The sequence below is a fragment of the Lepidothrix coronata genome, unplaced genomic scaffold (assembly GCF_001604755.1).
Source record: "Lepidothrix coronata isolate B3197 unplaced genomic scaffold, Lepidothrix_coronata-1.0 Scaffold89, whole genome shotgun sequence".
Taxonomy (NCBI): domain Eukaryota; kingdom Metazoa; phylum Chordata; class Aves; order Passeriformes; family Pipridae; genus Lepidothrix; species Lepidothrix coronata.
The window spans coordinates 1,351,114-1,374,069 of NW_016690269.1; the positions used below are offsets into that span (position 1 = coordinate 1,351,114).

The 22,956-nt window shown below is 40.5% G+C and overlaps 1 protein-coding gene across 2 annotated transcripts; it reads right to left on the reverse strand.

Moving 5' to 3' along the window:
* Positions 1-1,104: 1,104 nt before the first annotated feature.
* On the reverse strand, positions 1,105-5,276 carry LOC108500336 (cryptic protein-like). Of its 2 annotated transcripts, XM_017821129.1 has the most exons (6): positions 5,027-5,276; positions 4,831-4,880; positions 4,543-4,719; positions 3,624-3,738; positions 3,406-3,515; positions 1,105-1,580 (listed from the first exon to the last, which is right to left on the reverse strand). In XM_017821129.1, exons 1-6 carry the CDS (start codon positions 5,047-5,049, stop codon positions 1,456-1,458), a joined length of 600 nt encoding a protein of 199 aa, XP_017676618.1. In that variant the 5' UTR covers positions 5,050-5,276; the 3' UTR covers positions 1,105-1,455. The 2 variants fall into 2 exon arrangements, with proteins under 2 accessions (XP_017676618.1, XP_017676619.1); XM_017821130.1 differs by lacking the exon at positions 4,543-4,719 and having other exon boundaries at positions 5,027-5,147.
* Positions 5,277-22,956: the final 17,680 nt, after the last annotated feature.

Consider the following 22,956-nt stretch of genomic DNA (forward strand, 5'->3'; position numbering starts at 1 on the left):
CGCATCTACATAAGGAGTTATTCCAGACCAGCTTCTCCAGATTAAATCTACTGTGGGTGTTATTGCAACAGAAATAGCTGTTCTGCTGTAAAATCTGTATTAAAACACTCTTTCCTTTTGTTAATTGCAGTCTTTAGTGGCTATGTGTATTTATCACATAAGAATAAAAAATAAGCATATACTTCAGATTTTTCCTGCAGTATGTATTTTCCACATATCTTGCTGCTTTCCTTGGAAAAGTAAAGACAATTTGAAGCACATTACAAGCTGTATTGCCTACAGCTTCTCAGGTACCCTTCACGGCAAGCCAAGATGTTTTCACAATGGCATTCCTGAAATTTCAACATCTGACAAATAAAGGCACGACTATTTTCCTCCAGCTGTTCTCTTTGATATTTAATTATCCTAAGCTGGTCCCTGGAAACACAGGCATGCAGGTACAGACCAGTCTGAGGGAAATAATAACGCAGTGTATCCTGTGTGAAGAGTCAAAAGCCTCCTCTTTCAGCTCAAATCTAGGGTGTGGAAAAGAGCAGTCTGAATCCTTTGCAATATTTATCATGAGTATGTTTTTACACAATGAATCCCTGTAAAAGCCTGTTTCTGAGTAGTCACAGATTGAAAGATAGCCACAATATTATGTCGTTTGTTGGTGATTATGTTGTTCTTTGCTTAACAACTGGAACGTCTTGATTTGTGGCACCCAATAAATCAATTAAAAATTTTGAGAATTAAATACATTGAACTTTTGCTGTCCTTTTGAAAAAGAAAAGAGGAGCTGATATTTCTAGGGTGTGAAATAAAACAAATCCCCAAAAGACAAATAACCATCAGCTACATGATTCCTGCCTAAGGTTGTGCATATGTACAATTAAGTTATAATAAATTAATAAAACCTGAAAGACTATGTAACCTTTACAGTTCTTCTCCATATTAGGGTTTTTAAGATATCTATGCTTAAAACCCTCTTTATCTCTTTAAATTTCTGATGGTTTGTTCCACCCTGCCCTTTTCTTACAGGATACAATAGAATGACAAATGGCAGGCAAGTTTTCAAGTTTAAGTAAAGCTAAACATAAGGCTTTTCAGGAATGAAATCAGCTTTATTTGTTAAAATACTTGTACTGTGTATAAAAGAAATTACTATAAGTTACAATACTTAAGGCATAGAACATTGAAGGGGTGTTTGCTTCCACTGGAAGAAGAGTATTTTAGAAATAAAGAATCATTAGAATCAGACATCGATAGCAGTAATAATATAATAATATAATAATAAATACTTCATATTTATATAATCTGAATTCCTAATAATCCAAGCATTTCAGCATGAATTAATATATCTTAATATGTCTCCAACATGTAGTAGAAGAGTCTTCTGTAGCTCATAGAAAAAGAAAATTGTATGATTCATGGTGAGGGTTACATCAACCCTCATATATATCCCCTTGTCCAGTTTCACAACTGCCAGCAGCAGAACTCCAGAAGGATGGTGAGCAGGCAAGCGACTGCAAACACTGTTTGCTGTAATCTTAACCCATTAGAATACAGTCTGGTAATTTCCTCCTTTTCTGATTTCAGTTCTGGGGGGGAAAAAAAAGCGAGAAAATAAGATAGTTAATAAATAAATATGTAAATTTGAAAACAAAAGACTTTCAACATACTTGAAAAGTCCTCTGACATCTCACAGGTACTTAAGTTAAAGGTATCAGCTGTTAAAGCCAATCAAAGGGACTATTCTCAGGAGAGAGATGTAAATAGATGTCCCATCAGTGATCCTTTGAGGAGCAACTGATAGCATTTATCAGCTCTTGCAGGCATTAATCTCAGAATAATCAAAAGTAAATACCAAGCAAAAGCAAGAGGAAGAACTTCACAAGAGGTATGCACTCAAGCCTGAATGTCAGCTTTTAACCTTTCCTTTAACAGGAGGGGACTTCACTTGCAGCACAAGCAGAAAGCCAGACCCTCCTTTACGTGAAAGCCACCGAATTGCTGCTCAGAGGATTCTTCACTGACACCTTTCATTATCTTCTTTAAGCTAAGCTCAAGAGCAGTAAGCAGCAGACTGCTTTTACTGAGCGTGGGGAGGCCCATTATGTCTTTTGCTCCTTTAATGGCAAACAATAGGGCTGATTCAAAGGTGAACACCCAAGCATTTAATTCTTCCGAAGAGTTTAATGAGCGAGCTGTGTGCTACATGTAATTGCTCAGTATAGACAATCTCAAGGAAAAAGTGGTTCTGGTGGTGGGTTTTAATTTTTGTTTTTTTTTTGTGTTTTTGTTTTTGTCTGGGGTTGCAAGGATAGGAATGTCACCCGATATTTTAAAATTTGCATTTACATTTGAGTTGGTGGCATAACTCAGGAGTAATAGGTACAAGACACTGCTACTCAGGTAGGAATCTGGTCAGGAAATAAGAGGCTGCCAGTTCATCGGGGTGCAACTGAATCTTGAAACTCTTTAGGTCTGTTGTTTTCTCACCCTGCTAACCAGTGATATTGGCACAACTGAAGGAAAGCACAAGATGGGATTAAGACATGATGGGTGGAAAGGGCAAGAATATTTCGCACTGATTTTGCCACGGAAGTGGAAATATTGTTAAACCCTCATTAGTCATCTCAAGAGTATTGAAAACAATCTGGATCAAAGTAACCAGTTCTCCATGGAAAATAATACCCGTTAAAGCAAATCTTTAAATCTTTATTCTAGCTGATTGAAAAATATTCATCCGTTTATTCGAGGATTTTCACAGGCTGATGTACAAAGACAAATACAGCGGTTTTCAGGAGACTGGATGGCACTACTTTACACTGATCAGGACATGGCTACATGTTTTTTTTGTGTAAAGTGTGCTCTGTCTTAGAACTCTGTATATGAACATTATGAAGATACAGATCTTAAAATAAGGTTCAGACTAGTTTTGTAATTTATGATTGATAATTCTATGTTTTAAGTAGTTTTTGTGAGAACATGAAAGTTTTCACAACTTGTTTCTCTAATCTAATACGGTTTTTACTTACACCACACCAGTTTAACACTACTGTTTTTTTTCTCTTTCCTTATCTAAGAAACATATTTTGTATGCTTGGATGTGGTTAAATGAGAAGCCGTAGATGTGCAGATTTTGCAGAGTGGAGAAATATTTAATCTCTGTAATTTTCAATTAGAGCGGCAGAAAGTTTCCTACTGCACAGAATTATAAAGATCTGGAAGTATTTAACGTGATGCACTATGCAGGCGACAGCGGTGCTGTTCACTGCTTCACTAATGCACTCTCTGAAGCAAAGAAGCCCACTGTAGAAGTCTGAACAGAGCACACACAGCATCCTCCGAGTGCCTCATCCTTGCAGAAGGCAATTCTATCACCCATGGGACAAAAATGCTTGATTTGATGCCATTTCTTACCGCAGTTATCCCGCATTATTTCCGACAGGCAATTCAGGGTCCCGTAGCCGCAGCGGCACAACCAGCAGCCCTTCAGCACCCAGACGCCGTGGGCGATGCTGCCGCAGTTGCTGCCAACGACAAGGGAGACATTTGGTACATGCCTGATCCCAAAAACAACCATCCAGAGCATCTCGTTCACTTTTCCTCCCATTTTGGTCTGATTTTTTTTTTTTTACCTTTGCCGCTCGTCGTGTTCGCAGTATCTGCCAGTGAAATGCTTTAGGCAGGCACAGAAAGTCCCTAAGATACAGGTCCCTCCGTTTTGGCAGCAGTGTCTGCTCAGTTTTTTACCTGCAAGACAATATTACAAATGTAAACAAGCATCTCAGGGGCTCTGAACCTCACCTTTTCCTCGCTTTTCCACCTCAGGTCTCTCCAGTTGCCAAAGTAGCCAAAGGATATCTGGTTTTATTGTTTTTAGAGACAATAAAATTATATGCCTGTTAGGAGTGTTTGTTCAGCTAAACCCAGTTTGTTTAGTTAAGGATTAGAAACAAACTACCAGGGATTACAGGATGGTGAAGGAGCAACGCCTGGCAATCCTGTAGCAGCACCATGTACTCGGGTGAAATATTTCACTTTGACAGACAGAGGTTTCAATCACACTAAGAAATGAGGCAGTTACTGGAAAGCGATGCTTATTTTTGAATAAAGGATGCTTTGTTATTTAATTTTGAGAGGAGGGGGGAACTCTCCCTTCAGCCTTTCTCAGACTCCTGGGATTGAGCACCAGTATAAAACTTAATATATGTGGGAGGAAACCGACTACATTTTCCCCCCCTGTTAGTACTGTTGCTTTCATGCAGCTCAAACTTTTTTTTTTAAAGTAACTTTTTTATTATCATGAATTCTAGTTAATTTGAACAAATGAACAGAATGTTACGAAATTTCAGATACTTTTGTCTATGCAAGTGATTCTTAGTATCATTCCCTTTTCATTAGCACATTTTGCAAGTGAGAAGTCCTCAGTTCTACCTTAAATTTTTATCACCATTTCCTGAGTGACCATGGAAAACCAACAGGCTGGAAAATTCTAGGACAACAGTTTTATAAAAAGTAATTTTGCGGATTGTTTACATAAATAATGTTACCTACTCTCTGTAATTCCAGTGAAAGGTACCAATGACCTGGAACTCTGTTGCTTTCTGCTTTCATAACTCTGATTCATGTCATTGAGTGCATTTATAAAAATCCCTTCGTTCTTGGGGTGCTGCTTTTGAGCTGTGGCATTGAGACTTTTCACATCTTCTTCACTTTCTTCTTTACCACGGCCTTGACAAGAAGTGCAAATATGGAAGGGAATTTCTTTTAATAAAGAAATACACAGGCTAAATGTGCAAGAGGAACACGACGGGGCAGTGAGAAACACGAAGCTTCCCTTACCTTTTCCTAAATGAACGGCCTGCCAGACCAGCGTCACAGTGAACAGAACTCTGCAAAAAACCCCCGATGAACTGAAATAAATACGTGCCAACAAGACAAACACTAAAACGAAGGTGGGTGCGCGAACTTTTCAAAGACTAAAGGAAAAAGCATCCCTGGCTGGAGAAGGTCCCCCGGCAGCTCGGGGTGAACTTACCTAACGTGATTTTCACAGTACATTTTCCTACAGCTTGAAATTCCCTCGAGGTCCTCCGGGAAAGCTTCGGCAGGAGGAAGGTGTCCTGAGCCCCCTCCTGCAGGCTGTCCTCACACCATACACGGCAACAGGAGACGGAGAAAGCGGGACGGAGGAAACTTTTCTCTTGCTATCCAGCTCACACCAGGAGTCCCAAGGGCACAGTCCGCAGCTGAGCCCTCACCGCGGTCCTGGCGGGCAGGGACGGACCATCCCGGCGAGCTGGGACTCCCCGGCCAGCCCCTGGAGGGTGGAGCAAAGTGGGGGCATCCACTGCTGGGTGGGGGCAGAGTTAAGTGCCCGTGAGCACAACGAACAGCCCAAAGCAGGAAGGACTCAGCTCCAGCTTATTTCTTGACATAAAAGACTTTGAGCTGCCTCATACTGCCTGGGGAAAAAAAAAACAACAAAACTCCCAACCAAAACAGAAAAACCACTGTTCTGCAGAACTGCAGTAGGTATATATAATGTATATAGTATAAGAAACTGCAGCAGGTATATATAATGAAGGTTAAAAGGCCCAGCTCTACCTATGTGCCTTGTCTTTGCCAGGGTTTTCCACCAGGGGCCTGCTTTATGAGATTGTACCACTTTGCAGCACAGATCCTTAGAGCCTGGTACTACAAAAAGCAATATGAGGTTCTTGACAGAAGGTTGCTGTCTCACATGAGCTGTTAATAACCTTCTGAGACGTTTTTTGAAACTTTTTTTACTGTTAGTAAAATTAGATCCATGAGTGAGTATTCCTAGCCTAAGTATTCCTAGTCTGAGTTCATGCAGTATCAGCAGATACCTACATTTGATTTATCATGTGCACTGCAATGGGCTAAGACCACTCACACGACTTTACTATGACTCAGTGGCATCAGCAAAAGGACCTGCCTCTGGGCAGTGCTAAAAGAGCAGCTCTGGGCAGCCTTTTCTCAGATGGCCCGTACCCCAAAGTGCATGTGGCCTGTACTTAAGTTGTGACAGGGAACCACAGCAATACAGCTTGTTTTGGTTTTTTTTGGTGGGAGGGAAGGACATGTGAAGAAGGGATGCTTTCACTGTGCCAGTGCAAACGAAGCTAGTACAAGTTACATCTTGGCTAGATACATGATCACATCAGACATACAGATCAGACCTCCACTGAAGAAATGGCTACACTGACTACAGACCTTCTCCTGTTTTGTGACTCCCCGTGGCTGTCATTTGTCAGATTTGCCCCATCTGAACTGTGATCGTTTCTCATCCAATTTGCTACAAAGGCTGGCTTAATTTACAAAGAGAGCTGTGCTAATTAAAGTCACCCTCTTGGCACTGAAGCAGATGGAGCGTGCTCTGAGGACATATTCTCTTACACCACTGCATGCAACATGGGCAACTAGTAAGAGAAGATGGAAACCATGGTACAATTAGAAACCTATGACCTAACTGCTATCATGGAAACATGGTGGGACACACAACTGGAGCACTGCAATCCAGGGCTGTAAGATTTCCAGAAGAGAGAGGCTGGGAAGAAGGGGTGGGGGAATACTCTGTGTAAAGGAACAGATGGATTGTGAAGAGCTGCCTCTGAGAAACAGCCACAAGAAGGTTGAGAGACTGTGGGTAAAAATCAAGGACAGGACCAGCAAAAGACACCATGTGGCTGGGGTCTGCTGCAGGATGTCTAATCAGGGGAAGCTGCTGAAGAGGCCTCTTGCTTCAGCTCCAGGATTATTGTGCTTGCAAGCTCCCATCCTGATGGAATGACACGGATGTCTCCTGGGAAAGCAGCATAGACAGCTGGCAGGCAATCCAGGAGCTCCCTGGACTGCATCTGGGACAACTCCCTGGTCCAGGCACTGGGCAAACCAACCAGAAGTGTTACTGGATCTGGTGTTCATTTTAATGAGCTCATTAGAAGGGTTAAGGTTGGAGCAGCCTGGGTTGTGGTGACTGGACCCTGACTGAGTTCATGATCTCAAGGAACAGAGGCCTGGTAAAGAGCAAAGTCAGGACCTTGGACTTTGAAAGGATGAATTCCAGCTGTTAGAAGAGTCAGTGGATGAGATCCCCCTGGGGAAACTGGGAACAGAGGAACTGACCAGACCTGGCATCTGCTTAAGGCATAGTTTTCTTAGCATAGGAAATCAAGCAAGACAGCCTGGAAACCAGCATGGCTAAGCAAAGATTTGCTCCTGAAACTGAGGAGCGAGAAGAAAATGCACAACTGGTAGAAGCAGGGACAGGTGACCTGGGCAGAGGACAGGTTGTGTGGGGTTGGAGTCAGAAAAGCTAAGGCCCTTTGAAAATGAAGAATAACAAATAGGGATTCCATAAGTACACAGGTCAAAAAAGAAAGGCCAATGAGAGTATATCCCCCTCTCTGATAAATGAGAGAGGAGAACTGGTGACAATGGATATAGAGAGGGCTGAGGTACTCAATAAACTCTGCAGGGGTACATCAGACTTGGTGGATAAGACATTGCCAGTGCTGGTAGAACTGTTGACTCCAACTGATCTAAGCTCAACTTTTTTCTTGTAGGTACAGGCTGACTCTTTATCTTCATGGCATCTTGTTTCATGGTGTGTTTTATGTTTGTTACTAATTTAAACTAATTTAGGTGAAGCTATTCTTGTCCTAGACTTGTATTAAAATACCATGTCTTTCAGGACTGAGTGTCTGTGATGTAAATTTGTGGGCAATTCAGCTAAATTAGCACTAGAAGAACTTTTATGCAGACGCTCGGGGGTAAGATATTTAATAGAAAAGTTGTTACCATAAAAATTACATGTTAATTCAGGAGGGGGTTTTGGTTTTCCTATCTTAAACAGCAAAAATTTTGAAGAGATAGATTACTCTCCCCATTATGCTGAGTGCCTCCACCAGCTGTGATTGACAAGGACTTCTAAACTAATGTTTAAGTTAAGGTTTAGGTGCTTGCTTGAAACCTATCACATATTTTAAAGTACTTTTGTAACAACAGACGCTGTTCTGAATTAGGACTGAAAAACGCTTCATACAAATAAAAGAGATGTCATTTTTGCATGTATTGACTAAACATGTATGTGTTATCGAAACATGAAAAGTGCTTACTTTTGGAAAATGTTTACAATCCAAATAACTGTTGTTTTTATTTGAGTTCTCTAACTATATAATGGGGGCAGTATTTAGAGTTTAAAAAGAACAGCTGTAGTTACAATTGTTCTTTTTTTATTTTTTGTTAGTATATAGGAAACAAAATATTAATTTTTAGTCTGGTCTAACTGGTAGTATCACTTTAAGTTACAATATTCAAATGTTGAAATGTTGGCATTTAGTACTTAGCATGTTGCTTTTCCCCTTTCCATAAATCGAAGGTAGAAAACAAATTAAACAGACATAAGTAAACACAAAAACATCACACAATGTTTTGGGGGTTTTTTACAAAGTGCAGTGTCACTGTAGTTCTCATGGAGATCTTTTCTGGGGTATCAAATTCCCATCCCTATACTGGAGGTAATTTTCAAAATAGGGATGCTGGCAAAGAAATACCGGATCAATTTTCACACTCTGTGCCATTTGTTTAGGATCAGAAGCCACCTAACAACCTGGGGAACTGTAAAGCAGTTGGTAAACATTTCTCACTTTTTATACCTTGTTTCTTCCTTCTCCCTGTAACCTCACCATCCAGGCACGGCATAGGAATGGGAGCAGAGTAAATTGCTCGGATGCTGCTGCTGCCTGACTGCATATCGAGGTGAGATTGGTGTGACACTGCGGAAAAGTGCTGTTGTTTGTTGTTGACAGAATCTCCCAGAGAGTGATTGCTTCTGCCCAGGGATCTGTGAGGAGCTGCAGGAAGGGTAGAAGCACTCCCTTTATCAGCTTCGGGTAAGATAAGAGTGGAGCCAACAGAAGTGCTGGTCCTGAGCATTTCAATCAAGCCCTGTGTACACAGGAGATGGCTAAACATTAATTAGGGGTCTTCAGCGCTGTGAGTTCTGACAGCAGATCAAGTAGCCTCTACGGGTAAGTGTGGTAGGAAAATGTGGTGCTATTTTATTAGTTCTCATTTTTTATTATTTATTTTTTATTATTTTTATTTAATTTTTATTATTGTTATTATTTTTATTATTGTTATTATTATTGTTATTATTTTTGTTATTTTTTTATTAGTTCTCGTAATTCTTCTCATACTCACCCAGGGAACTGTGGGTCTGTGGCACTCTCCTGACACCCAAATGAACCACTACACTGAGACATGAAGTGTGGATAATGCTTTTTTTTTTGTTTTGGTATATTACTTTTTCATACCAACTGTATTCCTGCGTAAATATTCCGTATTTCTTAAAACTTCAGGATCAACAGATGCCTAAGGACTGGAACACTAGAAAAATCAGAAGCAAGGATGAAGAAAACGTGAATGTCTTTAGATTTCTGGGAACTGTTCTGAAAGCCTCTTCTGGATTAGCTCAACTATAGTCAGTGCAGCCAAGATATCTGCTGACTAGAAAGCTTTAGGTTCCAAAATTCCATCTTAGGGTTAGGACTAGATCTCTAACCACACTGAGCAGTGTTAAATCAGTTATGCAGAACATTATGGAAAATAATGAAAAGCAATGAACACCCCCCCCCCCCCCGGGGCATTTATTGAAATATTGGAAATATAGAATTTTATGAACAAAACCTCTCAGTCAGGGTGACACAGAGTTTTCTGAGGAAAGGGCAGACCCTAGGCAATCTAGACTGGGACCTCTCAGAATATGCTTTTAACTCATAAAATGTTAAGAATACTTGATGGAAAGACCTAATACTAGCCAGCCTGAGATTTTTATTTGGTTTTGTGGTCTACAGCTTGCTATAAGGATTTGTGACAGCTACCCTTGCTTTCTGAAGACTGCAGAACTTCAGCACAGTTGGGTGGAATGATTTTTATGGTGTCACAGAACTATTCTCAACAGACACTAGTTAATCCAGCTCTTATCACTGCCAGGAATTTCCTATAGGATCATGTGGAGGTTGCTGTTGTTGCCTCTCCATTTCCACATATGAATGAACAGGATAAATAACCCAAACAGCTTTTCTTCACTCCAGGCTAAGGGTGGCTTACATTGGTTTATTTGGAATCAGCCACTAACTGACTTGAGGAAGTGACATAGAGGAAAATGAGAGAATCCATACAGTGACTGGCACCATTATAACTAATGTCACAGGTCCAGGATCAGCTTAAACAGGATAAATGGCTGCTGCTGCTAAAAGGGTGAGTCCCAGGCTGTCTTACACCATGGGTTATCTGTTTGTATTGTCTCCCTCACACTGTCATTGCTGTTTGTGCAGCCATGAATGAGATGGGGCAGGGAGTTTATCTGAATGAAAAACTCAGCTTGGAAAAGGAAAAAAAATAAATTATTTTTCAGCTGAATTAGTTCCCTGATGTGGATTTGCCTCCCGAGCTCCAGGGCTGGCAGAAACAGAAGGCAGGGATAAGCAGCCATGGCTGTGTGACAAGCAGCCCCTTTCTGTGGCAGAGCTAATTTATGCCAGATTAAATTGACTGTGGAATCTGTAAATAGATTTCAGTTCCTATATTTATATTGTTCTTCCCTTCCCCAGGAAATAAACCACAGGTAATATATCCGCATGATAATGATGCCACCTTCAATGCTTTCATCCTATTAGCATTATATACAGTGGAGTAGAGCAGTCATCCCACATCTCTCTGACAACATATGGATGAAGTTTAGTACAAATGAGATGGGAGCAATATTACCAAATGGAAGGAAACAGCTACAACACTCCCTTGGAAAGGGAACCTTACACAGATGTCATACAAAGATGTAATGCTCTGTTATGGCCTGACACAAATTTATAGAATAAACCCAGCCTCGTAACAGAGCATTCTGAAGATTTTTCTTTCTCTGAGTCCAATGGTTAGTCATTAAAGATGATTAAAAAAATCAATATGATGATGTAAATGTTTTGTGATGAAAATGGAAGTAGTACATGTGTAGAGAAAAAAAGAAAATTAAAAAAAAAAATCTGCCAATGTACATGGGAAGTGATAAAATCCCAGTTATCTTCCTCTGAGGGAAAGGTCCTTTGGCAAATGAATAAATGCTAACACCAAAAGACTTCAAGATTGAAACTTTTATGCTTCTTTTTTGAATATCTATTTTTGGTATTTTATTGAAGAAAAAGAAAGTACTGAGGGAAATTTTGCACAATTATTTATTTTGAAGTTTGAAAAAATGAAGCTTTTGACTACCATGGGCTCTGCCAAGAGCCAGGAATTATTTTTGTGATGTTAGTGGTGCTGTGCTCTACATTTTTGGCTGAATGCACTTCTCTTTATAATCCTATCAGGTGTGTGTTTTTATCTTGTCCACCATCCAGAAAGTTGTCTCAACACTTCAGGTTTAGGAATGAACTCTTTTGGCTGCAGTCTTGTAGTGTCTTATTACGGGGCCCATTTGTGGGCCCAGCATTAGTGCAGTCATGCACTTAAACTGTATTTCTCTTGCAAAATTACCTTAGAGACATCTACCTAGAAATCTATCTTTACCATACACAAAACACAATTGCTGGAGTTTAAATGGCTTTTTTTGACCTGGCTCAGCAGTCTTGTCTGGTGCTGTCAGCTGAAACCAGAGTGAAATTTTTACCCATCCAAGTGATTCACTCTGGCAGTAAAGGCAGAAGCAATTCAAACGTTGAATAGCTGTCAGGTGTTTGTTTCCCCACTGTTTTCATTTGGAAGCACTGCAGTGTGGCTCAGCCCTTTTTTAACAGTGCTGCAGCAGGATATGACCCCAGAAAGTTTTCCGGGTTTATACAACAAGATACAAATTAGGAATTTCATGACAGCCTGGAAGGAGTCCCAGAAGAAGAAGTGGGGATCCCACAGCCTAATTCCAGGGATGGGGATGCATATCCCATGGGGCTGTGAGTGGAAAACCCTGCATAGATCCTGCATTTGACCTTCAAGCTGTCCAAGGACGCTGGCATTGCTTTAAGATGAAGTTACATATTAAAGCTGAGCCAGTGTTAGAAGGCTAATTCCCAAGTCAAGCATATGCTGAGGTTTGCATTGGCTTTAGTGGCATTTGACCTCTCATGGAGATGAATCCGTTTGTTAACCTGGAATAAACCTACATGTCTTTTTTCTGATCTAGTTTTCTGGCTTATGAATTGAAGCACCCGAGCAAGAGGTCCAGTGGGGGTGAGGGGGTGAGGGAATGTGTGGCAAAGAGCAAGACACTGAAGGCAGGGCACCTTTCCATGTGTTGTGAGCTGTCAGATTATCCTAAAGGATCCTTGGTGTCTTGCTTCATCCTTCCTTTCCCCCTCTACTTGTCTGCATAAGCAGCATGATGCTCACACATAGAAAAGCCACCTTGCACAACTGGGTATCACTGATGAGATATGTGCGAGGAGTATGTACACCAGACACAGGACATATGTGATGATGTTTGGGAAAAGCTGCAAAGCCAAATTTCAGTATCTTCATCCAAGCATCGCCATATTGAAATGCAATTGTGAAAAGTTTCTAGACTGTGAGTGTTAGGGACAATCTGTGAACCAACTTCTGAGAGTACAAAAAAATCCCACAATAAGGAACAAACTAGAAATCCCATAAGCAAAGTCTGGAATACAAAGGGTTATTTTAAGGTCATTCATGGAATTCCAGAAGAAAATGAGCCATCTCTATTTCAGCAATGGTTTGACTCCGGTGTGCTGGAGGGCTCTGTGCTGGCAGCAGAATTAATGTGGGGGAAAGCAAAAGTGGGATCTGTTCAGAATTTAAGTCATGCTCTTAAAGACAGAGCACATCTCACCATACATTTAACTTGAGGATTAGCCTTCTGGCATCACTTTTCCCTCTTGGTTTGGGCAGAGTGGTTACAAATTTAAAGAAAAGTGACTGGTGCAGGTCCATAGTCTGTTACTGAATGCAAACAGTAATGTTTTCTCTTTTTTTTTCAAACACGGCTGTATGGTGAGAGGGAACAGCTATGAGTGACATAATTAATGATGGCAAACTCTGCTTGATGGCATTTGTTGAGAGTGGATAGATGCATTGTGCAAACCCAATTTTCTGGCTACTCTTCAAGTTAGGAATGTAATACTGGCGTGGTGGTGCCATTGGTTGTGGCATGACCATGGCTGGTACAATTCTCTGATGGCAAGAGGGCAGAAATTGTCTGGGTCACCTAACAAGGCATATTGTGAGCAGTTATACTAATGATGCCATTGCTATGACATCAAATGTTCTGAGGAGGTATTTCTGGAACCCAGGAATGGTAAATTGAGAGAAGACTTTTCTGGAACACAGTTTTTCTTGGTAATAAGGATTATGAAGGGCACAAGACAGGATGCCAGCTGCATTTTCACATTGTGATATACACATGTATATTGGTGCAAATGTAACCTTTCTTTTTTTTTTTTTTTCAGAGAAGCTGATTTTTGTGGCTTCCTGCCTTACTTCTCCTCTCACAGACTTGTTTCCTCAGTTGTGCTGCCTGAATCATTCAGATCATCATTCATAGAAGAGAGAAAAGATTAAAATTTCCAACTACTTAATTTAAATTTGGTCCTTTTACAGATCAAACATAGAGGGCAGCATTGCAAAAAGGTTGAATTAATATGACTGTATTTAAATGAAACTTTCATCCATGTGCTCAGCTAGTCTGAATATGGCATACCTGAATGACTAAAGAAGAACACAGAACTTCTGTAAATGTGGTGATTTTTCAGTAGCGTTTGCTTGTAAACATCTTTAGGGGCAAAAAAAAAGAGGAGATTGAGCCAGTTTAATAGATTACCACAACATCCTGAGCTTCCAAGAGACATAGAGGCCTGAAATGAGAACACATTGTGTGTGCATTTTGTTAACCTAATTTTGTGTGGTTAAAGATGAAAAAGAAATAGCTGCGGAATTCTAGTGAGCAGTAAACTTTATCCTAGGCAATGACAGTGAGAAAATATCTGTGAATTTGGGATGACTTTACAGCTTGAGATGACTATGTGTTTAACATTTATGGTGAAACTTGGCCTGGCTTAATTCATTTCTACTGGTGTGTAATGGTTGCCCTGGGAACACTTACAAACTTCCTCTTTAAGTGAAAATCTACCATCTTCTCTGTTAAATCTTCCTGTTTTTACAGGAGCACAGATTTCCAGGTGCCTGGAATAGTTTATCATTTGGAAAACTGCCCTTCGTTCCTGCACATAAAAATTGACAAGACAAAAATGCTTTTCTTCTCTGAGTAAACTGTGCTGATGTTTCTCCAGTGATACAAAATTTCTTCCTCAGTCCCTCCTCTGGTTATGTGTGTATTTGTAATAGATTAAATCTATTCAGCACAATAGATTCTATTCTACTCACAAGAGTAAAGCCACAGACATCTGTGGGAGAGAAACACAATCCCTGATCTAGGTGAAGGAACTAAATCATCATGATACACCCTCTGATACATGGAAGGGTTGTATTAGCTGGGGACAGTGCTTGAGCAGCTGGGGCTGATCCCACTGAAGCACCCCTGCCCACCAATCCCACAGTGATAAATCTGTATTACATCCCTGTGTCTGATGTGCTCATATCAAAATTATGCTTACCATCTACAAACCACAGCAAAACATCTGGCAAGAGAATTTGCAGCTTAGATGCAGAGCTACAGTAAGGAATAGTTACTCCAGCATTCCTCTCTGGGATGTATTTTAGCACCCACATAATGATCTGATCCAATGCCCACATATACATGCCTGACCTTGAGTGATTATACAATGATAATTTTATGTGTCTTGTCTTTGCTGCATTTTATTCTGAAGGAACTGCCTCCAGTTAACCTTTCGTTTTCCCTAAAAGTACCACAACTAAGTTAACACTGCTGTGTTAACTCTTTAGGCACTGGTTGGAGTTCTGCAGAGCTGAGTTTGAATCACAAGGATGGGCCAGTTCTCTTCTTTAGCCCTGTGTTGGAGTCAGAGTTAGTGTGCCTAGAGTAACTCCATGCTTCATAGTTTAACAAGGGAGAAGTGGGGAAGTGAACAGCTACTTGTCAAAGCAGTGAATTACCAACTACCTCTACTACTTGACAAACCTGGTCTTCAGCGTGGTTGTTTTTCTTCCTCTTGGGCTGAATCTCTCTATTCTCTCTCTCTCCAGTCTTGCCCCAACCAACCAACCAACCAAAAACCAATCAAAAAACTCCCCACCAACCCCAAACCTCAAACAGCAGTCTTTAGATCTCTCTAAAGGAAAGTGAGCTGTAAAATTAAGGCACACAGATGCTTTTTGTTGACTATAAGTCCCACTTCAGTAACAAGATATAATCTGCAACTGCTTTGAAGATGTTGAAATTTAAGTACAGTAAGAATTTTGAGCTAAAGACAGAACTAAATTGTTAAGGAAGCTTTTGATTCCAGCAGAAACAACTACAAACTAAAATGTTTCCTGCCTTACCAAGAAGTTTGTGACATTGGGGATGAATGGGATGTTCCTTCATTGCATCTTTAACACAATTCCTCACCTGAGCCTCACTTGTTTCCTGTCCAAGGGGATGCTCAGAACCATTCTGGGAGATCTGAGAGAAACAAGGAAATATTGCCAGAAGCAATGACAGAAAAAAAAGGAGTGGATGACCACACTGGACATTTTGGAAGTAGCTCACAGGAGTCTTCAAATGCCTTGAGCTCATTCTTTGAATTTACTGGGAAAGCAGATTAATGTAAACCTTTCAATGCTAACATTTTAATGCTGTGTACCCCTCATCCCAGTTATCCTCTCCTGGGTGTTCCCACATTTCACAGGGCAGGCAGATGTTGGTGAGTGCCTGTGCTTGCTGGAGCTCAGGGTGAGCAGCAGTTCTCAGTGCACAGAATCACCCTGTGCCTTGTCTCTCTAGCTCTTCATTAGCAGCTGACAGTTCTGCAGCATTAGGAGCTTTGGGGAGGCATCTCTAACCCTCTGCAGATCAAAGGACCCAGAGCAATATCTCATTTTATATGAAACAGCTCTTTCAATGATCCGTGCCACATCTGTTCCCTTACATCCACTCTGTCACATTCCAGCTAACAGGAGACTTTTACATATATTTACATTAACGAGACAGAATGCCAAGCATACTCAGAAAATATTTTGAGGGATTTAGTATTACAGCGTTCCCCTGAAGGGTTTTTTCCTTCTGCTTTACTGACTTTGCATATCTCCCTTCTCCTCCAGCTGTGAAAAGACTCCCTGTGCATAGATTGCCATCTCAGAAAGTCTCAGTCTAGCAACTCTAAGTACTGGCTTGTAATATTAGACAATAAGAGTCATCTGATGAAGAAATTGCACTTAAAAAAAAAAGAAAAAAAGGCAAATCACATGGTCTACTGTACCACTTCAGTGATGAGTAGAAAGAGAATGCAAAATAGTATATATTCCAAGGTGACAAAACATGTAATCTGTAGGTAGTGCTATTACATGCACTGGATATAGTTCGTTTGTCTGTTTTACATGAGGGATTGGATGTGAGCTTCAAGTTGCCTGTAAAGGAGTGATCAGCCTGAGCATGAAAAGACTCCACCCTAGAGATCAGTAAAACTTTGAGCTGCATCCTCCTGGCTTCTACTCCAGCTTAACTTTCTGTCTTGTACAGAGAGACCCGCCTGTCAATTTTTTACCAAAAAAAAAAAGGGAGGCAGATGCATAAAAGATTTGGCAACAGAGCTTATTTTTCAGTTAGATCACTTTCTCCCATCTGATTTACAGCATAGCTTCCCAAATACATGAGTAGCCTGGGAGGAAGGTGAAGCATGCTGTGGAGATTAAAGGAAGGAGAAGAGGAAATGAGAATATTGTTAGTTTTCCTGAAAGGAAAATCAAACTTCTAGTAGGGAGTAGAGGACAGGAAAATCTCAACCATCTTGAAAAATGGTCTGTTGTCAAAAAATAAAAAAAAAAAGGAGTGGTTTTATTTTTAAAAAAACAGAGTCCTACTGTCAGTGTAGCTTAGTCTGTGTTAAGTTTTCATTCTCTCAGAAATTATGTCCATTCCCAAGCGTCCATTTAGCAAAAAGAAGACTCATTTTTGGATACAAAGGGAGAAAAATAAAGTGCTCTGTGTTTATGCCAGGTTGAATTTCTGGGCTTGCATAGAGATAGCTTCAGGCAACCATTCCCCAAGTCTGACAATAAGCATGCAATCCTGTAACTGTGGCTTTTTGGAAATGTGACAAATTGGAGAGGGCCTGATTTCCAAATGAGATGCTGTGGAAATGTGTTGTTTTGACAGAGTATTGTTCAGGAACAGGGACTCACCTTCAAAAAAGGAAAATAACTTGACAGTCGTAGCTCTCAGCTGGGATTTGTGAGACCTAGGTTTGAATTCCTACTTCTTTGGATCTAGCCTAAGGAATGGACTGGGACTTTCACAAAAATCTAATTTTAGTGACCTAACCAAAAGACTATTAGTTATTTCAAAACCTGTCTCTGTTCATCTGTTTCTGCCTTCCTCTGTTTTTTGTTTTTCAGATTATTTTTCCTTTTTTTTAGACAATAATAATAATAAAAGAAAGAAGGTAAAACCTTGGCTTTGTTCTGATGCAAAGCAGGAGTGTGTTTTACATCTCAACATTTTCAGGTCAGGGAATCAATTTTCTGCACAGCTGTCTGGAATGTAATTATGGCAATTGTAATATCTTTAACTTTAATGCCTACTATTGATCCTGTTATTGACCAATGACTGCTTTTTATTGTGTAAATGCTGACAAAGAGACTGGTAAAAAATAACAGTTACCAGGTGGTATAAATTAATTTTTTAAATTTTCTGAATGGGGAAGGAAAGAAGGTTTTCGATGTTTTTGCAGCAAAAATCCAAATGTCTCCCATTGTCTTCCTAGTCCCCACTGTAACCTTACCCTTTCACTTGATTGCAAGTATTTTCTAACTCTCTACTCTCATGTTCACACCGGTGGCTAAGAAATCTGCCATGGCCTAAAAAGTGGGAACGGGGGACAACGTAAAGAAAAAAAAAGTTTTGTGTGCATTTTGGGATCAGAATGTAGGGGAAAAAAAGCCTGTAAAGGACACTGCACTGACTGCAATGATTTCCATAATCAGTTTGGGTTTGTTTTTCAAATATTACAACAGAGTTAACTGTTTTACTGGAAGGCTGCAGAAATCAGGGGTGCAAAGGAGGTAGCATACTGTCTTTCAGGCTATGTGTTTACACCTGACAGGAGTTCTTGGCTGCATCTGGGCCATTTCTGAGCTTCTTCATTTCTGATGTCGGAGCAGGTCTGCCATCCAGGGCACACATATCCCAGCCCTGGGATTCCCTCTGTTTCAGCCTGCTCTGTGCACAATTAGATGGGTTATGGGCAGACTCTTTTTGTCAAAGCAACCTGGCAGGTTGGTTCTCCTGCACCATCAACGTGAGAAAGAAATTCTTTTTAGTCAAAGTAGAGCTTTTTAGCTGGGTTAGTCAAAGCTCATTCTTTCCACAGAAACCAACTGCAACTAAACTGTTGTGGGTTTTTATTTCACTCATTTTATTCTGGTAGAACTATCTAATGTCTTTTTAATAACTACCATTGCAACCTGTTTTTATTTGTGGCTGGAAGGGAAGGGCTTTGATGCAAGCAGGGTATTGCAATCACAATGAACCAAAGAGATGAAGGCTAGGTCACATCCAGGGACAAATTTCCAGAAAGGGTCTTTTATTTTTTTTGGTTGCTCTCAGGTTGTTGCTGCTGCCAGTTCTTTCTTCTGGTTCCCACATGCAGGAGTGGGGAGCTGGAGGGAAGGTAAGGTTACAGTGGGGATCGGGAAGAGAATGAGAGACATTTGGATTTTTGCTGCAAAAACATTGAAAACCTTCTTTCCTTCCCCATTCAGAAAATCTAAAAAATTAATTTATGCCACCTTGTAACTGTTATTTTTTACCAGTCTCTTTGTCAGCTTTAGGGCACCTAAGGGATGTGCAGTTCTATCATCTAACTGGTTTGAAGAAGGTGGTCAAGATTGTGCCCTCTTTATTCTGGGACTTCACCTGTCCTTGGAATTATACTAGGCAGTGTTTTTGGGGAAAGCCAAGAATGATGCTCTGGGTACTGGGGATGCAGCTCCAGTGGGTGTCTGTAGTCAGCACACCTTAGGTTTTTACTTGCTGTGCCATGAACATGACAAACTGTAAAAGCAAAAAAAGGCTCTGAGCTTTTGTGGTTCAGAAATGTGGTTTTTTTCTTGAAACCACCATGATAAATATAGGGTGAAACAGTAATGAAAACTCACAGAAGCTGTTAGGGAAAAAAAGGGGATGATGTTTGGTTGGAAGTTTAGAAAAAAAAAAGGCTTCAAGTAAAGCCTGCAGGCAATGAAAGGAAACCCCATGAGTTCCCTTTTCTGCAGAACCTCTGGTTAACAGAGTTAACCTCTGTTAACATCATAGTGCTTTCCGAAGGTGGAATTTTAAAACTAACTCCTGTTAATTAGTTTGTTTATTTTGCAGGCTTCTCCTTCTTTGCTCCCACCATGAAAGGTTTGTCAGTTGTGGTGACTGTTCTTGCATGTATACTCACTGAGTTTTGCCATTATCGGCAGTAAAATAGTTTTGAAATACAGGTTCAACTCAATTTTACATTTAGATATTTGAAAGAGAGTAGAGAAAAAAAAAGGCTCGAAGTTAGCTCTTTTCATTTAATTTTTTATTCCTTTTGAAAGTGCTGTTTGGACAAAACAAAAGATGAGAAATATCCTGAGGAAAGGCGGAAGAAGAAAATTTAAATATCTTGTTAGAAATTTGAAAAGCTTATATTTGAGTCCAGCCATGAAACTCTGCTTTCACAGTGTACAGATTACTTGGATGTGCCCAGGGATATTTTCTTTTTCCCATCAGTGAAGTGAAGAGTGCAACAGAAACAAATTGCAAAGCCCTGGGAACTTCTTTGAAACCAGACTGCTGTTTTCTAGGCAACTGTGTTAGTGAAAAGTGAGCACAAAGTGCAGGACAAAGAGAGGTGTGGTTTGTACTTTCTTCTTGTTCCTTCATCTGTGAGGCCATTTCTCCCAAGTGACAGTCTAAGCTGAGAGGGACCCCATCATGAACACAAAGACAGGAGGAAAGTAAGAGAGCTCTTGACCCTTGCAGATCTTGCAAATGCTTTTCTTAGACCTTGAACCTCGTCTGTTCTGCCAAATCTTATCTGTAGAACTTATCATTTATTGTAACAATCTTCACACTCAGTTTAAAAACCTGAATTCACCAGGTTGTCAGGTTCCCCACCCATACAGCTCAACACAGACAGTGCCTTGTAAAGCATTTTACTCTAAGCCTGAAAGGTTTCTCTGAAAGTGGGGACACCAAAAACTTCAGGGTTGATTGATAATATCTTCTTTTCCTAAATGAGTTCAAATTAGATGGATATAAAATGCACATTGCCTTGGGTAACCTCGTATTTATTGTGAGGTACAGACAGGGTCACATGAAAATTATTACCTTATAGAATTGAAAATGTCTCTTTTTTTTTTTTCATCAGAGGGCAGTGGACTTCATATTCACTGCATAATCAGGACAAGTATCTGTTCAATTACTGTGGAAGAATTACTTGAATGTCTATTCTGGCCAATATTCCCTCTGCAGCTCATCTGTTGGGGCTACCAAGGTAGCTCCTGCCATGCATGGAGAAACATCCAAGATTTCCTTGGTGTAGTAAAAGACCTGAATATATTTCTGTTAAATGCCTGTATAAATAACAAAATCTGTGCTAACAATACAAACAGATCCCGCTGGATCTGGGACCTGCCAGGGCTGCAGAAAGGAGAAGAAGATGTAGCAACATTATTTAAAGCCACAGGGAAACAAAGTGTCTGCTTCGGACTTTTCTTGGTGGCCAGTCTTAACCAATGATTGGGTTCTTTTCATTTCTATAGGAACAGGATGAGACACTGTACAACTATGAGACAAAAGGACAAATACCCAGCCCTTTCAAATAGCAGCTGGTACTGAGGGACTTCTAACACTCTACTTAATTTGCTCTTTTATGTGACACTTAGAGTTTAGAGAGCTTTCCCAGCTTAAATCTGCTTTTGTCAGATTCAAAATACTTGATCTGTGGGACTTTTGTGCACCATCTCCTTTCATAATGTTTTATTGATAAGAATTATACCAGGATTTTAGACAGTAGGTGAGACACGAATTCTATCCCAAGGCAATTTAAACTCATGCCTTCTAAGTCTGGGGAGAATGTCCTCACCACCTAACTAAAGACTAAACTCAAAGCAGAGGGTGGGTTAATCTTGTAAACCAATATTTTGAAGCTATATTCCTATGTACTAAAAAGTCCCATGGGCTACAGGGAACTGGGGGGCATATATCTGTACTTGCTGTGAGGTGACAAATGTGTGTATTTTTATCTCAACTGTCTCCATGTAACTGAGGATGAAATCTGTAAATGGATATACTGGCAGCCCAGATCTCTGTGCTGTGTTGTTTGGATTGTGTTGTCCTTAATCCTACCTCAGAAAATTGAATTTCTGAATTTTTCATGTATTCATTTGGGTGGACTTAGAGGTTTTTGAGGGTCTCACTTAGTACTTGCTTTTTAAGGAAAAGCATCAGACTTCTTGTAGAAGTAAACTCTTGGGCTGTCCTTGAAATATGAAAAAATACCACAGAAACTAGAAATTTATGAAACACTTGTTAATTCTGTGGGTGTAAGTGTTCAATGCTTCAAAAGGTCAAAGACTTAAGACTGTAATCAGCATAATTTTCATATCTTTTAAGACCCAAGTTCTACTTCCTTTTCTGGATTTTCAGCCTAAGAGCTGAAATTAATGACATCTGTCTGGATTTATTATTTTGGTGTAATAGCTCAGATCTCTGAAAAAGTAATTGGAAGGGTGAAGTAGATAACCAGCTTGTTATTTATAACCTGCTTAAATTTATATGTTCTATAGGAAGGGTTTTTAGTTGCAGTAGAATTCAGCATTTGAGCCTTTGCCATTTTCAGTTCATTGCCTAACAGGGAGAAGGACTGAATTAATTATGATATGAATTATGGTATACAAAATTCAGGAAATGCAAAGGAAAAAAAAGGCAGTTTGAGCTGAAAAATGTTAGTATTTAACTACTAACCATTAAAAAAAAGGTTAAGATACATCACTGTGAAGCTGTCACAGTTCTTGAAAGTCATTTTAAGGACAATGCGACCATCAGGCACCATCAACATGGGTTCACAGTGGGAAAGTCCTGCCTAAATAATTTGATATCCTTCTACAATAAGGTCACTCACCTAATGGATGAAAGGAAGGGGGTGGATGTAAATTGTCACGATTTTAGTGTTGCTTTTGATAGTGTCCCTCACAGCTGCACAGGCTGTGCAGCTGTGAGATGATCGGAGTGTGTTGATGAGCACTGCCCAGTGCTGTTCCCTGGGACTTGATTCTAAGGCCAGTTCTGTTCTATGTGTTTATCCAGGAGCTGGAGGCAGGAGTTGAGTGCATCAGCAGCAAATGTGCTGATGGTACCAAACTGGAAGGTGCTGGTGAAGGTGCCTTCTCTCAAGGGAATTGAGGTCTCTAGAGCTGTCTGGATAACTTGGAGCACTGGGCAATTATCAGTGGCACAAAATGTAACACGAACAATGACGGATTCTGGATGGAACACTGCTGGACACAAGGATAATCTGGGAGAGCAGTGTCTGGGAGCAGCCCTACAGCAGGATCTGGGGTGCTGTGGGCTCAGTGTGGGTCAGCAGTGTGCCCGGGCAGCCAGGAGGGCAAACCCCATCCCAGGGGGATCAGACACAGCATCCCCAGCACCCAGAGAGGGATCATCCTGCTGTGCTCAGCACTGGGGTGGCCTCACCCCGAGCCCTGTGTGCAGAGCTGGGCCCCACGGCTTGGAAAGGGTGAGAAGGCCCTTGAAGGGTCCCCAGGTTGAAAATGCAATAAACATAA

Excerpts from the sequence above, each read along its gene's own strand:
- LOC108500336 (XM_017821129.1), bottom strand. The coding sequence starts at position 5,049 with ATGTACTGTGAAAATCACGTTAG. Across the intron at positions 4,720-4,830 it reads GGCCGTTCATTTAGGAAAAG|GCCGTGGTAAAGAAGAAAGT; the intron begins GTAAGGGAAGCT and ends CTTCTTGTCAAG. Across the intron at positions 3,516-3,623 it reads GAACACGACGAGCGGCAAAG|CAACTGCGGCAGCATCGCCC; the intron begins GTAAAAAAAAAA and ends TGTCGTTGGCAG.